This window comes from Gobio gobio (assembly GCF_949357685.1).
Source record: "Gobio gobio genome assembly, chromosome: 13".
Taxonomy (NCBI): domain Eukaryota; kingdom Metazoa; phylum Chordata; class Actinopteri; order Cypriniformes; family Gobionidae; genus Gobio; species Gobio gobio.
In genome coordinates, this window is record NC_137106.1 from 28,263,230 (window position 1) to 28,278,652 (window position 15,423).

The following is a 15,423-nucleotide window of genomic DNA, read 5'->3' on the forward strand; positions in this document are numbered from 1 at the left end:
TGTTGTTCTAAACCTGTATGACAGCTTTTTTTTTTTCCTACGGAATTAAAAAATATATTTTGAAAATTAGTTTTTTGGTCCACACAATGTAAGTCAATAGTGTTCAATGATGTTTAAAAGTCTTCTTTTGGGTTCTGCAGGGGGGGAGTCAACATGAAGGTGAGTAAATGATGACTGAATGTTTTAATTAAACCTGGACTTTCATGGACTTTTTTCACCCGTATAGAGACTTTTTTTATTACTGAACTTTCAGAAGATCCAATGGAAATAAACGTCACAGTATAAATGTAAGGATGGTGAGGCAACAAAAGGCAAACCAATTTTGAAAACAGAGAAAATGAATTACTAAATCTCATAGATTTGTGTGTCGACAGATAAGCTGCCAGCAAAGCTAAGAATGCAAAAACCTAATCTCAACATAAATTATTTACCACTCGAGGATGAATACTTCTCTGGTGTGATTACGATTCACGGCATTAATGTGGCATACGTTCCAAAAAAGCTTACAAAATATTACCCCGTCAAAACGCAAATCGTTGCCCTTGGTAAGTTCGAAATTTTGTGCACAAATGCTGTTAAGCCTGTTTCTCCTCTAATACAGCAAAATGATTATCTGGCTGGTCTCCCTTTGCATGTTTGAAAGCAGCCGAATGGACATCTGCATTGGGTTTTCATTATTGTTATTATATAAAAGATTATATAGGGTTGGGATGAGGGCATTTCATTTTGCTTACAATTAATATACGCTTTATTTTGTCCTGATTTGGGACAAATAGGATGCAGGGATGCTCGTTTGCTATTTCAGGATGAAGTTCAACAGACAGCAGCTGACCTTGACGGCGCAGCTTTCTTCTGACTGAATTTCTTAGACTACCAAGTTATCCTCGCGACGTATTTGTGGAACATTAAACAAGTTCTCTGGAGGGATCATCCAGTGTTGTTGAAAAGCAGAGCGATGGGAAGTCGTTGTGATTTGCTCAGTTTAAATGGTGGTGTGTTGTGATGATTACAAATCAGCTGGGATCTTAATAGATTGGATGAAACATCTGGAGATCTAAGGGCCCAGATGTTTGCACAACAAACGCATAAGGCCTCCGATCGGCCCTTAAGCACAGACACACACAGCTACCCAGATTTGGTTTAGATTTGAACATCTGCCCAATGTTGTTAAGTGACAAAAAGCATCAGTGACACGGGGAATCCATGATTACGTTTTTGAGGGATCTTGTTCCCCCAAAGCTATTAAAGAAACATTTGAAGGTTGTGTGGTCCTTATAAGCTAAAACATTTGTTCTCCACCCTTTTGACTTGTAACATGTAAAACATGTAAACATGTAAAAGTCCCTTTTGCTTAATAGCCATTTTGCTGGCAGCCAGTGGACAGTTTCTCAGAGGTGGGTGATGGTTGCGCGTGCGGGGCTCCCAGTGGCGGGATCCTGTCAGAATTAGGGCACGTGGCATGTCTATTAGTCAAACATACTCCATGTGCCGTGCGCCACGGCCAGAGGAAATTAGAGCAAAGAGCGATTTTTTGATGTTACGCTCTTTAAGAGATTAAAAATCTTGGCGGTGGAGAATCGGTTGGAAATCTTCTCTGGAAAATAATGAGCGGAGAAACATTTACTGATTAGTTTAATCCAGGATTATCCTATCTGATGACACCATGAAACCCAGCCTTGTAATCTGGCCCTTAAAATAACATAATTTATTTCCTCGCTTTACAGCGAGCGCAGTTTAAGCGTGTTGTTCGATTCAGGTAGCCTACTTAGCGCCATGAATTATAGGCTATAGAAGGATTTGTTTTATTTGTCCGTTTCCATTGAGATGTGTTTGTTCCAGTCTGCTTAAAAACAACAGAAGGACCAGAAATCAACGGTCAAGTTTTGGGTTTAGCCTATTCTCTGAAGTAAAATGTTTTCAGAATTTCTTAACAAAAAACGTATTGACTATTTTGCTTGACAATTTACAACGCTGTTTTTTTGTGTGTGTTTTTTTTTGCAATGTTAAATTGCAAACTGTTGGTCACAGCAAATGTGTGTTTTAAGGAAGTAAAGTAATGATGTAACCAACAGGCTAAATACAAATAAATAATAAATCTAATAATAAAAAAAGATTAGCAAAATCATCCTTGAATTTTCGTGATGACAATTTTCGTTATTTCATAATGTGTGAAATAATTTCTACAAACAAACTAATAAATAGGCCTTAGGAATTTGTTGATCTAATACGAAATAATATATTCTTCATTATGTGTTCGCAATTCATAGCCAGTTCTTATAAAGTTAATTAGGCCTACAACACAGAAGGCTATATATTATTAATAATAATAATTTATTAGCCTAATAATTATTAGGCTATTATTATTAATAATAATAATAATTTGTTGGTATTGTTTCTGTTGCTGTCTATTAAAACACAATTATTATAGCCTAATAATAATAATGTAAATGCAATAGCCAGAGATTATTCTCTAGAATGATCACTAATGATCTCTCGTATGATCGCATTGAGTTTTAGTTAACGTTGTGTTATGAGGATTACTGCAGCGGCTCGCTTAAATGCCAGTTAAAATGCTGGAGGTCGTGGTGGAAACGGGCCCTAAAAGCAGATTTTGCAGAGTCGAGCTCTTTATATGACAGATTAATGTTGTAAACGAATTTAATGGACTTCATTTAATTATCTTGTGTAAGACGATTTCTCTAATTGCTTCTTTTTGAAACTGGCTGAGATGTTGCCTGCTGTTATTGAAACCCTCTGCTGCGTCATCTCGACCTGACAGCAGTAGGCTATTACCGTAACTTTGACCTCATTTCCCAAAATCTTACATACTCATATAGGGAGCTTCATTTTTCTTCATTGCTGACGCAATAATTCAATGAACGAAATAAGCAGATTCTGTGATCACGTCAAGATAATTACGGTTTAATAAATGCACATTATAACTATAGTTTCTTAGCTGTTGTTTAAGTCTTGTATAAATATAATTCATATTGATCCATTAATATTGATTCACTGATTAATTATTCATTAAATAGTTAATGATAGGCTAAATCTTATGATAATTTATAAAACTGTAATGTATGTTATTATAGGCTAATAAACATCAAAATAATATTAATACTTTATTATTATTATTAGGCTATTATTCACCAAAATAAAATCTTGGTAATGTTGCCATTTTTGTTATTGCTTTGCCTATGTTAAACGCTAGCCTGACACTATTCTTTTGGAAAATATATGAATCGTTGCATATAGCCAATGCAGTGTGCATTATAAGGCAGCGAAATCATTTCTTCAAAAAGCAAAAACGGCGATGAGAACATTTATTTAATCAAAATAAATATCTATAGCCTAGTCCAGTGCAAGTGGCTATGAGATTTAGTTTTTTCCTAATTGGTGTAGCCTAAAATTAATAATTAAGACTTAAAATAAGATAATATTATTATGTAATCAAATAAGTAGCTAGTGGGTAATATTAATTAGTAACAACATGTAGTAGAGTACTCAACAATATAGAGTAGGCCTACGGTTGGTTAGGGTTAGTATTTGTAATTATGCATAGACCTACTTTACTGTTTAGTAGGCTATGTAGTAGGCTAACTTGCAACTACTTCACCTTAAAATAAAGTGTTGCCTTCTTTATTAGCGAAGGTTTTTTTTCTGTCACCGTAGTAATTTAGCCATTATTAGAAAATATTTTAAATTAGATATACGACTATCGAACGATAAATAACCCTCTATAGGTTATAAACATCACTAAATATCACGAAACTGTGCTAGATAATTATACAGTGAGCCACTAAAATTATGAATATTGATCTTGTTCTGGTTTCTCGTTTCTAATAATGTTACGTTCCGATTCCAACTGAAATGCCACATATTAAACATAGTCAAATTCAATAACGAGAGGCTGCGCACATGAGTGAAATCTTCCATCTAAAGGGAAAAACTACTTAGGACCAATTCAGATAGCGGAGGAAAATCCTTATCGGATTAAAGGGAAAATTGGTGGCAATTAATCCTTTGTGATTGAAAAAGGGAAACGCCTCCTCGTGGAAGACATATCTGACGTTGGATCTGATTGGACAGTGAGATGATCTGCTGGATTGGACAGAAGGATAAATGGTCCCGCCAAGCCCTTAACCGTCCCACTAGCCTGACCTCCGCAGAGAGAAAGTGAATTAAACAAACTGCCACCATGACGGGAAGAGAAGACGCTATAGACGAAAAACCTAAGGTTAAACTGTATCCCTCATTCGGAATCGACAAATCACGCCTCAATGGATCTGGATTTAGGTCCAAGGGTTTCGCGATCACAGACCTGCTCGGTCTGGAGTCGGAACTTCAGCCGCATCAGTCCGGTCCTGGCGCAGGGGTCAATGGAGAGGGGCAGAGCGCGGCGGTCGGAGGATTTGCCTTCCCGGGAGGCTCTCTGCCGCTTGGTTTGGGTTTTCTCTGTAGTTTGGCAGCACAACAACCTCCCGGGGCCCCGTGTTTTCTCCCGAGCCACATCCCGCTCCTGCAGTCACGGACAGAGAGCCACTTCATGCAGAATATGGAACAGCAACGGGACGCCTATTCTGGTACAAATCACTTTATTTGCTTATGAATGAGCCGAAGAGCTGTTCACAGAAGCGGGTGCTGAAACTGGCCATGAATTGTTTTTTTGTTTTTTTTGTTTTTTGATGTAGCCAAATTTAGTCAGCTTGATTCAGTAATATAATTTTTTTTTTATTTGAAAAAGACCTGTTAACATAAAGTACATTTTAACTTTTTTATTTAGCTATTTGATGCATCTTTGTCTGCACTTTGCCCAACATATGTTTCAGTTAATTTATTTTTTATTAACAAAAAGCTGATTTATTTACAGATGATGATTGTCTTTCCGGGGATCACAATGATGGAAAAAACTCAGGGAACTCTCAAAAGAGGAAGAAGCGAAGGCACAGGTATGTAATGAAATGAAATGTTACATTAAATGTTAATTCTGTAAGGATCTGGCGTTTCAGTGTTTCACCCACACATTTTGTTTGGATTTTTAGGACAGTTTTCACCTCGCATCAGCTTGAGGAGCTGGAGAAAGCCTTCCATGAAGCGCACTATCCAGATGTTTACGCAAGAGAAATGCTGGCCATGAAGACAGAGCTACCAGAGGACAGGATACAGGTAGATGATTTTCAGGGTTTTTTTTCACAGTCTTTCTGTTTCTTTCTCTCTCTCAAATAGCTAATCCCCAGATTTGTTTTTTCCCAGGTATGGTTTCAAAACCGCCGTGCTAAGTGGAGGAAAAGGGAGAAGTGCTGGGGCCGCAGCAGTGTCATGGCGGAATACGGGCTGTACGGTGCCATGGTCCGTCACTCCATCCCACTTCCAGAATCCATCATCAACTCAGCCAAGAATGGAATGATGGGCTCATGCGCTCCCTGGCTTCTAGGTGAGCCAGCAGGTGGTTTTCCTATTTAGTACTCAAAGACTCAAATATGTATTTGATCACTTGAATACATAGCTGAGGTGTCTTGTGAATGTCTGTCTGATGTTGTCCATACTTGAATGTATAGACTTAAATGCATGTAAATTAGGCTTAAACAGGCCCTTGGCCTGACTTTAAAATTCCTATTGTAATTGTAATTAAATGAAGAGCTGTAAATATTCAACAGCTTAAGATCAGTTTTTAATTGTGCCTGCATTTTATTCTTTTAGGAATGCACAAAAAGTCTCTTGAGATAGCGAAAAAACCTCCCGGCACACCTGAATCAACGCACTCAGATTCGTATTCAGAGGAACACAAGGGGAAAGACAGCGACATGACATGGTCAAGTGGAGCCAATGGAGCAGACGACTCAGAGGACATGGCAATAGACTTGTCCAGCACTTCGAAACAAGAGAGTAAAAGCACTTTGAAAAGATCCCCACCTCGCACAGAAGACAGCAGCGCTTCTGAAAATGAGAGTTAAATATATGCAAACGATTATGGACAATTTTGAAGAGCACATACATGGACTATCAGTTTACAATATCTCACCTTTTGGCAATGGTTTTGTTTGTCAGCATTCCTGTGTTTTTTTTTTGTTGTTGTTTATCAAATATTTGAATACTAGAGACTGTTTTATTCTGAATTATTTTATCTTTGATGTGTAAAAAGGATTGACGTAAAAAGTGTTAAATTACATGTTTGTTACGTTCATGGGCATTATTCATAACTTCATAAACGTTTCTTTCTTTTCTGTCAAAAAATCTGTCGCTTCAGGGTGACCACTTGTTCAGCACCACTATTGTGAATGTCATAATATTTCCCCGTTGTAATATGGCATGTGTCCGGGGAACAGAAAGTTCCCAGAAAGGATTCTAAAGCACTTTACCTGCTGTGATGATGAATGTTTTGCATCGATCAATGTCAACAGAACAATATAGTACCAGCAAAAACAAATCCACATCAGGACAAAAAATTAAACATTTTATGCTTTTGATTCCTGCTCTCTGTTTCTTTAATGTTTCAGTAGAAATGTCATATAGAATTACCTTTACTTGCCACTGGAAGGTATAAAGAAGGCTTCCAGTATGGACGATGCTGACCCGTTAGATGGTCTGTAACACCCCTGCCATCTGGGGGAACAAAAATATTTAGGTACATTTAAGCCAAACAACAACTATAGGTTAAGCAGTTTGTTTCCCAGAAACTGTTAGACTATTCAACCTCCCACTCATCTTTAATTCATGTCAGCCTGCTTTTATGAGCTTTTTCCAGATATTTTTATTTAAACAACCTCGTCAAAGGCTCTACACCACTACAGATGTGTTAAATGCACAAGTGCAAGAACATCCCCTGTCCAGATCCACTTCAATAAAAAAATTAAAAAAAAAAAAGTCTGATTACAGACACATCCTACTGAAGGTCAATGGAAACCGATTTACACGATAAACACGTTTTGTCATAATATTATCAAATGTAGTTTATCATCAATTATAAATATCACTTCATTATCCAATTGTTTAATGTAAAGGCTTAGCTCTAATGCTGTAGCATAATCATCATCATAATTCATATTCTATCAGATCACACAAATACTTAAATGTATTTGCTTAAAAACAATTTACAATTAATTTAATATAATTAAGTCTTCAATAAAAAAAGTTAATAATAATGATTATTAGCATTATTATTTTAACTGGCATGTTAGTAAAATTTATATGAAATTTACTATCATTTATAATGGCTACATAAACAATTTGATAGTATCTAATCTCAATAACATGACATTAGGAAAATGATTGTTTTGTTAGGGCTTTGAAGAGAATAATAGAAAAACAGATTAGCAGAGGAGAGGGGCATGAAAACAGAGATTAAAAACACTTCAGCCTGAGACAAGCTCAGGACCTAGGAATTAAATCTATTAAAATATTATCAATCGCTGCTGATCCCAATAATCTTTCGTGCCAACTGCCCTTGACAAAATAACAATTATAGATGATGGGTCCATTTTATACTATTATGCGCAGGGTTAGACAGGAAGATAATCCTGCCTATTGTTGGAAATGGCATTAATGAAAAACAAAATTAAATAACCTGATTTTAGGGCATAGCTACCAAAAACAAATCACATAAACACCTGTAGGCCTAAGCACAGCGCGACTTATGACAAGGTTATTGTTTTCGTTGTCTGACAGTAGCCCTGAAATATCAGACAGCTGAATGTCGTGATTCAACAATCAGAATCAAGTAGGCCTATTCCAGAGAGCCGCGACTAAAAACAACCATTCAGTACTAGCCTATAGTAAAATATCTACACAAAACATAATAATAATAAATATCCCAATACAGCATCTGTTCTGTTGCTAGGCTTAACTTTAACTTCAAACATGGGATTTCCAGATGCTTCAGAGCCAAGCTAGTTGTAAAAATTAGCCATGTGTGTTGTAGGCTACTTTCTGTGCGAGGGCCAGAGAACGCAGAAGGGATTGGCAGAGATCAAAGCTGTGATGTTTATGATAATGATGAATAGAAAATATTATGTCCACTGCTAATTTGTAAGTAGCTTAGTAGCGCAAAAAGCTCTGAACATACAGATGCGCATTTGGCACACATCAGTCTTTTGGCAAGCCCTGTGGAATCACATATCTGAACAAAGCTGATTTGGTTCAGCGTTTCCCTGATGAAGTTGACGAGGTTGTCTGAAGCGAGACCATTCGGCGTTTTAATGCATAACTAAAGCACAGGCGCTAACCATGTTGCAATTTTCGCAGTTTAACTGCTAAAGATTCTCTATCAGACCGCATCTGTATGCCCACCTCAACTGGTAAACAAATCTACACTAATACATTTCTATATTAATTTTGGTTTGTGTTTGCGATCAGTGGTTTGGTGACAGACTAATAATTGATATATGTACAGTCTTTCAATGTTCAGAATCTATGCCAATAAGATGCAAAATAATGCAATAACGGTGTTGCTTCCATCTAGTGGTCATATGAAAGAAGGCCACAAGCCTAAATGCAATAAATCAAATATGTGTTGTATATGTGTTAATAAAGCTTAATATGACTATAATATAATATAATATAATATAATATAATATAATATAATATAATATAATATAATATAATATAATATAATATAATAATATAATTAATATAATATAATAAATAATAATTCATTTATTACTGAGCCTATTCATACAATAAAAAATAAAAAAATCTGGCTAATATTTAAAAGAAAACATTTACTCCAAGGGAACAATGATCCTGTATGAGTAACATTCTGTGCATTACATGAAAGTATCTCTGAACAGACGTAATATGAAAGATATGGACACAAAACCACACAAACAAAAGCAGATTATTTTCAACCAGTAAAAACATGTAACTCACACATCACAGTGAAGTGGAGTCCACAGCAGAGGATGCAGGCAGTAATTCTGTCTGATATGTTGTTTATTGGGATTAGCTCTAATTTGCGATTAGCATACAGAACATCTGCATCCGGCATCAAAAATGAATTAGGCCTAGTAATCCCTTACCACCCATCCACTAAACACTCTGCCCTTCCTGTTCCCTTTACTTCCCGTTTAGGCTTCAGTTGGGACTGCATCTACATGCATTATTCTGCCAGATGATTTTATCCGAATCATTTTATAGTGTATTAAAGGTATACAATTTATAGTATATATATATACTGTATATATGGGGAGAACAAATATTTGATACACTGCCAATTTTGCAGGTTTGCCCACTTACAAAGCATGTAGAAGTCTGTAATTTTTATCATAGGTACTCTTCAACTGTGAGAGATTGAATCTAAAACAAAAATCCAGATAATCACATTGTATGATTTTTAAGTAATTAATTTGCATTTTATTGCATGACATAAGTATTTGATACATCAGAAAAGCAGAACTTAATATTTGGTACAGAAACCTTTGTTGGCAATTACAGAGATCATACGTTTCCTGTAGTTCTTGACCAGGTCTGCACACACTGCAGCAGGAATTTTGGCCCACTCCTCCATACAGACCTTCTCCATATCCTTCAGGTTTCGGGGCTGTCGCTGGGCAATTTGATCTTTCAGCACCCTCCAAAAATGTTATATTGGGTTCAGGTCTGGAGACTGGCTCACTCTTAGAAGAGATTGAACCTTTGGAGTTCAAAAAGGAACTTTAAAGTGCAAATATGAACTTCTAACTACAATAAAGGTTCAAAGTTGAACCTATAGGTTCTATAATGATCCACTGATTATTTGGCACATGTTGTCGGTTCATTTTAGAACCTTTGTTGTGGCAGAAGGGTTCATATAAGAACCTGGCCTGTTATCAAGGTTCCTTTATGAACCTTAGATGGACTGTAAAGATTTGGTTTGCTTTTAGCCCCTGAACATACTGAACATGCACAAGAATTAACTTTTTAATAGTTTCAGATTTAAAAAATTGCCTTGAAGCACTTGAATCATTTAAGCCACTCCATAATTGTTTACCTGTTAGTTTACAAAAAGACTTTAAGCAACACTACAGCCCTGAAACAAAAACACTGCTTTCAGGTTGCTAAATGCAACATTTTTTGTAGAGAAGTCAATACATTATAAATCAGTAAACCTTCAAAGAAGATTTTAACTGTAAATTGTAAAGTGTAACTACAAACTATAGGGATACAAGTCCACGGTTCAATACATACCTTGGTTTTTAACCACGGTTTTCGGTTCGGTTCGGTTCTAATGGCTTGTCACATCAGTTTTTTACTATTCTATTCTTAGGCGACAGGAACAGCAAGAGGTTAAGGAGAAAAAATAAAAAAAAATTATTGCAATACTCTATAAAATATACATTGATTCTTATTAAAGTTACTGTATTAAAGTTTTTCAGTCAAGAGCAGTGAGTGATTTTCTCTTTGTCTTGTTGTTGTATTAACATTAAAGAGATAGTTCACTCAAAAATGAAAATGCTGTCATCGATTACTCACGCTCAAGTTGTTTTACACCTAAATAAAGTTATTTCTTCTGTTGGACATAAAATATATTTTGAAGAATGTTGGAAACCAAACAGATCTGGCCCCCTTTGTAGGAAATAATAATATGAAGTCAATGCCTACACTCTAAAAAAAAAGGCTCGTAATCATAGGGGAACCTTTTTTAGTGCTATATAGCACCAATTTTGGTGCTTCAGTGGTTCTTCAGTGGTTCTTCAGAGGTGCTATATAGCACCTTAGTCAAAGAACCGGTGAAGAACCTCTGAAGAACCGGTGAAGAACCTCTGAAGAACCGCTAAAGAACCACTGAAGCACCAAAATTGGTGCTATATAGCACTAAAAAAGGTTCCCCTATGATTACGAGCCAAGAACCATTTTTGGTGCCATATAGAACCTTTTTTTTTTTTTGAGTGTACCATCAACTGTCTGGTATTCAACTGTCTGTGTTCAACAGGAGAAATGAAAATATATAGGTTTGGAATAATATTAGAGTGAGTAAATAATGACATAATTTTAGAGGTGAACTGTCCCTTTAAGGACAGCGTGTTCACCCCAGCTGTCAATTTTAGACCTGCCCGCATCACAGAGACACACGCCGATTTTACTCTCACTTTAGACATAACCGACTGTGTTTATGTTAACGTTGTGTGTATTTGACAGTATTAGCGCAGTAAAACGACTATTAGTCCAGTAATCACGTGTTTGACAGGCGTTTAGTGTGCCAGATCGGAAAAGAGCATGATAACCGGCAAGTTGTTAAAACGCATTCAAATAATGAACTTTCGTGATTGTGAATAACTATAGTGTTCCGTGAGTAGGCCTATAACTCTACCACTAACGTGCAAAATGCAAATGCAAAACCGAAAAAAACGCAATTCACAAGCTCCTATTGAACCGTGAATGCCGTACCGAACGGTTCAATATTATATTGAGAATTGTGGCATCCCTACTACAAACCTTAGCTCTTATTACATTGTTTAAATTTTTTACAGTGTTTTATATAAAGATATAGCATAGTCTATTGCAACATCATGCTATTAATTAAAGAATAATCCACACATTTTTGGATTATTCTAGCAAAATGTCATCCAAGAAAGTAGTAATAATAGGCCTATCAAAAATAATAATAGGGTAGCCTAATAATAATAATTATTAGGCCTATTATTAATATTATTATGCCTATTATTATTATTGATAATAATTGTTATTATTATTTGTATTATGCATAACAAAAACAATATTGTTCTGGTTATTTGAAACAAAAAAAAGTATTGCTACATTTTCAATAATAATAATAATAATATGTATATACCCATTATTATGAAAAGTTTTGAAAATTGTAACAATTTAATTTTTTGTTTGTAGCCTAACACATAAACCTTAATAACCTTTTCATCTTTGTTTTTTAGCCACTTTAATTCTGCTAATACTGACATAATTCATTAGCAATTTAATTTCACTTAAGTTTCTAAATGTGATTCAAATTAAATTCATGTTATTTTCTTTTTGCTAATTAAATTGTGAAAGCTTTTCTGTCTGTGCAACGTAAATCACTGAATCTTCAATGGTCTGTCTCGCGCAAAAACCGTTACTTTGATGCGTGTGACGTCAGCAGATGGACGAGAGGATCGACGGGAATATATAGGTAAGACAAAATAAAGTGTCAAAATATCTATAAACCTTCTTGATATCTGTGATAATATAATGTGTAGTGTAATAATAAGGTTGGAGCTCATTATGTGACTCTTAGCAGTAAGATATATTTATTTAAATAACAAGATAGTAGGCTAATAGTCCAACGAGTTATGATTTGGCTTATGGATAGCCTATAACTGAAGGCCTAAGATACAAGTGGTTCTCAACTAAAATTATTAACTCATTTACTTTATTCATTTTAATTGTAAACACCTTAGCCTTATTTTTGCGCAATTGCTCAGGGAAAATTACACCATAGAGCCATCTAAAGTCCAACCAGTATTAGCCTACGTCTTTTTCTGTAGGACTTAATTTGTTATTTCACATGGGTCTCAACATCTCAACACATAACATTGCCCAAACAGTGTGGCCAGCAAATTATCAGCTACCCAAATTTCCTATGGCAATAAAAAATGTTTTTCTTCAACAGGACGGAGCAAATGGAGATAAAAAAAATTATTCAAACACTGTTTAATCATATGTGCACATATACATGGTAATTGTATATAGCATAATTAATTATTAATTTAGCATAATAAACTAAATTAATTAACTTATTTAGCATACTTTCATTTTAGAGCATGATGGATGACAATTTTTATCTCTCTTTTTCCCCAGGTCTCCAACAAGTGAACAATATAACAAGGTGTGTTCAGCCCTTGTTACCAAATACCAATTCTTGAGAGACAGGACAAGAAGGGGATATGTAAGAACATGACAGAGTTTTTTAATACTTCCTTGATATTGTTATCTGGAAGGTGATACATATTTAATTATTAAATGTTTTTAATTTAAGGGGTCATGGCATGAGATGCTTAAGAACAAATTCAAGAAAGAAAGATCACCCTTGGTTGACATTGAAGAGATAAGTCTGCTGCAGATTCAGCAAAGAACCACATGATTTTTCCAAACATCCAACAGACAACTAACACTATGAAGGCAACTAATAGAGAAGTATGCCACATTATATGACACCTTAATAGAAATTTATAGCAATGGATGTCTTTATTTTATTTTTTAGACTGAGGATCTATCTGTAATCCAAGACATGTATCAAAAGAGACCAAGGTCTGAAGAGGTAATAGTCACAAACAGAATAATCTAATTAAAATAATTTAAGAATAGGTTAAAGTTTACAGTTATTAAATGAGTGTATGTGTTTTTGTTGATATAATCAGGAGAAGATGAATACAGCATATAGGGATCCACTTGGAGAGAATGAAAACAGAATGCTTGAAGAGGACACCAAATGTCAGACTTTTACAAGACTACATGGGACGGACAAGGAATGAGAGGACAGACATGAAACATCATTCCACAAAATAAATCACGATATCCAGCCCTTTAAATCCCCTCTATTGTGAGTAGAATTGAATTCCAAATATGTATTCAAAACATTTGTACATTTTTGTTAATACTTTTGTTGTTGTTGTTAATAGCTTGTATTAGATTTGGAAAGCATATATGCAAATATTGAAAAGAACATTCTGACAAATCTTGCCCTGGTGGCACAGAAAGTTATCAATGAGTGCAACAGAAGAGAAGTCGGGGTGGATATTTGAGCTGAGTTTGGCTGAAGCGGAACAAAAACCCCATGTTGATTTGGCACACAAAGGTAATGATTATTAATATGAATGAAAATGTATACTGAATCTCTGTTTTATAATAATATACAATTCACAATTAACATAATATCCATGGATATTTTCACAATTTTATATTTAAGGTCTCTCAATGGCTGTTGCTGTCCTGCTGCTTCCACTTTTATTCAAAGAGAGTCCGAGATCTCTATATCTTATCAATGAGGTACACTATACCTATAAAAGTAGGTTTTTATGCCCTTTATCCTTGAATGTGTGCAGGTCCCACTATAGAGTGGTGCAGGTATGATGTCAAAACCCCACACCCTGGTTCCCTTGAGATTTTCCTATGGGGTTTTACAATGTTTGTTTTTTTCTTTTTTTCGGCAAATTACTCTTCTGGGTTCTGACGTCATACCTGCACAGACTATAATAGGGTTCTTGCAACCAAAACATTCATTATTATTTTTTGACAAAAACATTCTAGCATTGGGCAAATTTACCAGTTATGATGTCACAAAGTCATATATTTCTAAATGACCTTTTTTTTGTTTACTTTTTTTTTTCAATGTTTTGTTTTACAGATAGTATTTTAACTGCTATATCGTTATATCTAATATAACATTATCCTCTCTTTGTTTAGGAATCCTGTACATAAAGGGAGGTGTCTTGGGTGGAAGGGGAGAAGGTCTGTGAAGTGGATGATCTGACCATGGCTCTTGTTTTTTTAATGGCAATACACTTCATCTTCAACATTGAGTATGCTGCAAAGATGAGAAACACTGACATTTGTTGAAAAGTTTTTTAATGTGGCATAACGCAGAAACCAAAATACCACCCACCGTGATTAAAATGGCCATTTTTTTGTTTGACTGAATATATATATATTGGAATATATAAATACATGGAATGGGTTGTTGTAAGCATTAATATTTTCTGAATATATATACATATAACCAAAAGTGTGTGGGTGTGTAAATGCATGTAAATACATGAAATGGGTTGTATTTTTTCCCCTAAATACTGTGAATATTCAGTTCCATTCAGTTATTTTTTAATTTATTTTTTTTAATGAAAGAATATTCTATATTAGTTTTAATAAGTCTTTGTTTGTACTTTGTATCCAGTGCTAAAAATTGTATATGCCTATATAAAATAAATATTTAATGGAGAATAATATGTTTGGTATGTGTTGTGAAATGAGATTAAAGTAATGTATAATAATAATAAAAACAACAAACATGCATGCATGCTAAAAGCGTGTCTAAAAAGGTTCAAAATGGAACCCATGCGGTTCATTAATGCACCTTTAAGTAAAGGTTCCAATTAGAACCTTTTCCAAAAGGTTCAAAAATGAACCTTTAAGGTTCCCCCACAGTTGCAATTTCCAGGAACCTCAAAAGGTTCATTTTTGAACCTTTTCTTCTTAGAGTGTAGGCCACTCCAGGACCTTGAGATGCTTCTTACGGAGCCACTCCTTAGTTGCCCTGGCTGTGTGTTTCGGGTCATGCTGGAAGACCTCATGATCATTGATGCCCCACGAGGTGAGATCTTGCATGGTGCCCCAGACTGAGGGAGACTGACCATCATCTTGAACTTCTTCTATTTTCTAATACAGGTGCTGGTCATATAATTTGAATATCATCAAAAAGTTGATTTATTTCACTAATTCCATTCAAAAAGTGAAACTTGTTTA

General features: G+C 35.1%; 1 protein-coding gene across 2 annotated transcripts; it reads left to right on the forward strand.

Annotated features, from left to right (window-relative positions):
• The first annotated feature begins 3,486 nt into the window (after positions 1-3,486).
• Positions 3,487-6,466, forward strand: vsx1 (visual system homeobox 1 homolog, chx10-like). 2 transcript variants are annotated; one of them, XM_079832620.1, is made up of 5 exons: positions 3,487-4,583; positions 4,871-4,949; positions 5,043-5,166; positions 5,254-5,446; positions 5,701-6,466. In XM_079832620.1, exons 1-5 carry the CDS (start codon positions 4,199-4,201, stop codon positions 5,952-5,954), a joined length of 1,035 nt encoding a protein of 344 aa, XP_079688746.1. In that variant the 5' UTR covers positions 3,487-4,198; the 3' UTR covers positions 5,955-6,466. The 2 variants fall into 2 exon arrangements, with proteins under 2 accessions (XP_079688746.1, XP_079688747.1); XM_079832621.1 differs by having other exon boundaries at positions 5,254-5,434.
• Positions 6,467-15,423: the final 8,957 nt, after the last annotated feature.

Bases quoted from the DNA above. Each gene is read 5' to 3' on its own strand.
- vsx1 (XM_079832620.1), top strand. From the start codon at position 4,199: ATGACGGGAAGAGAAGACGCTATAGACGAAAAACCTAAGGTTAAACTG. The intron at 4,584-4,870 runs GTACAAATCACT...ATTTATTTACAG, and splicing joins GCAACGGGACGCCTATTCTG to ATGATGATTGTCTTTCCGGG. The intron at 5,167-5,253 runs GTAGATGATTTT...GTTTTTTCCCAG, and splicing joins TACCAGAGGACAGGATACAG to GTATGGTTTCAAAACCGCCG.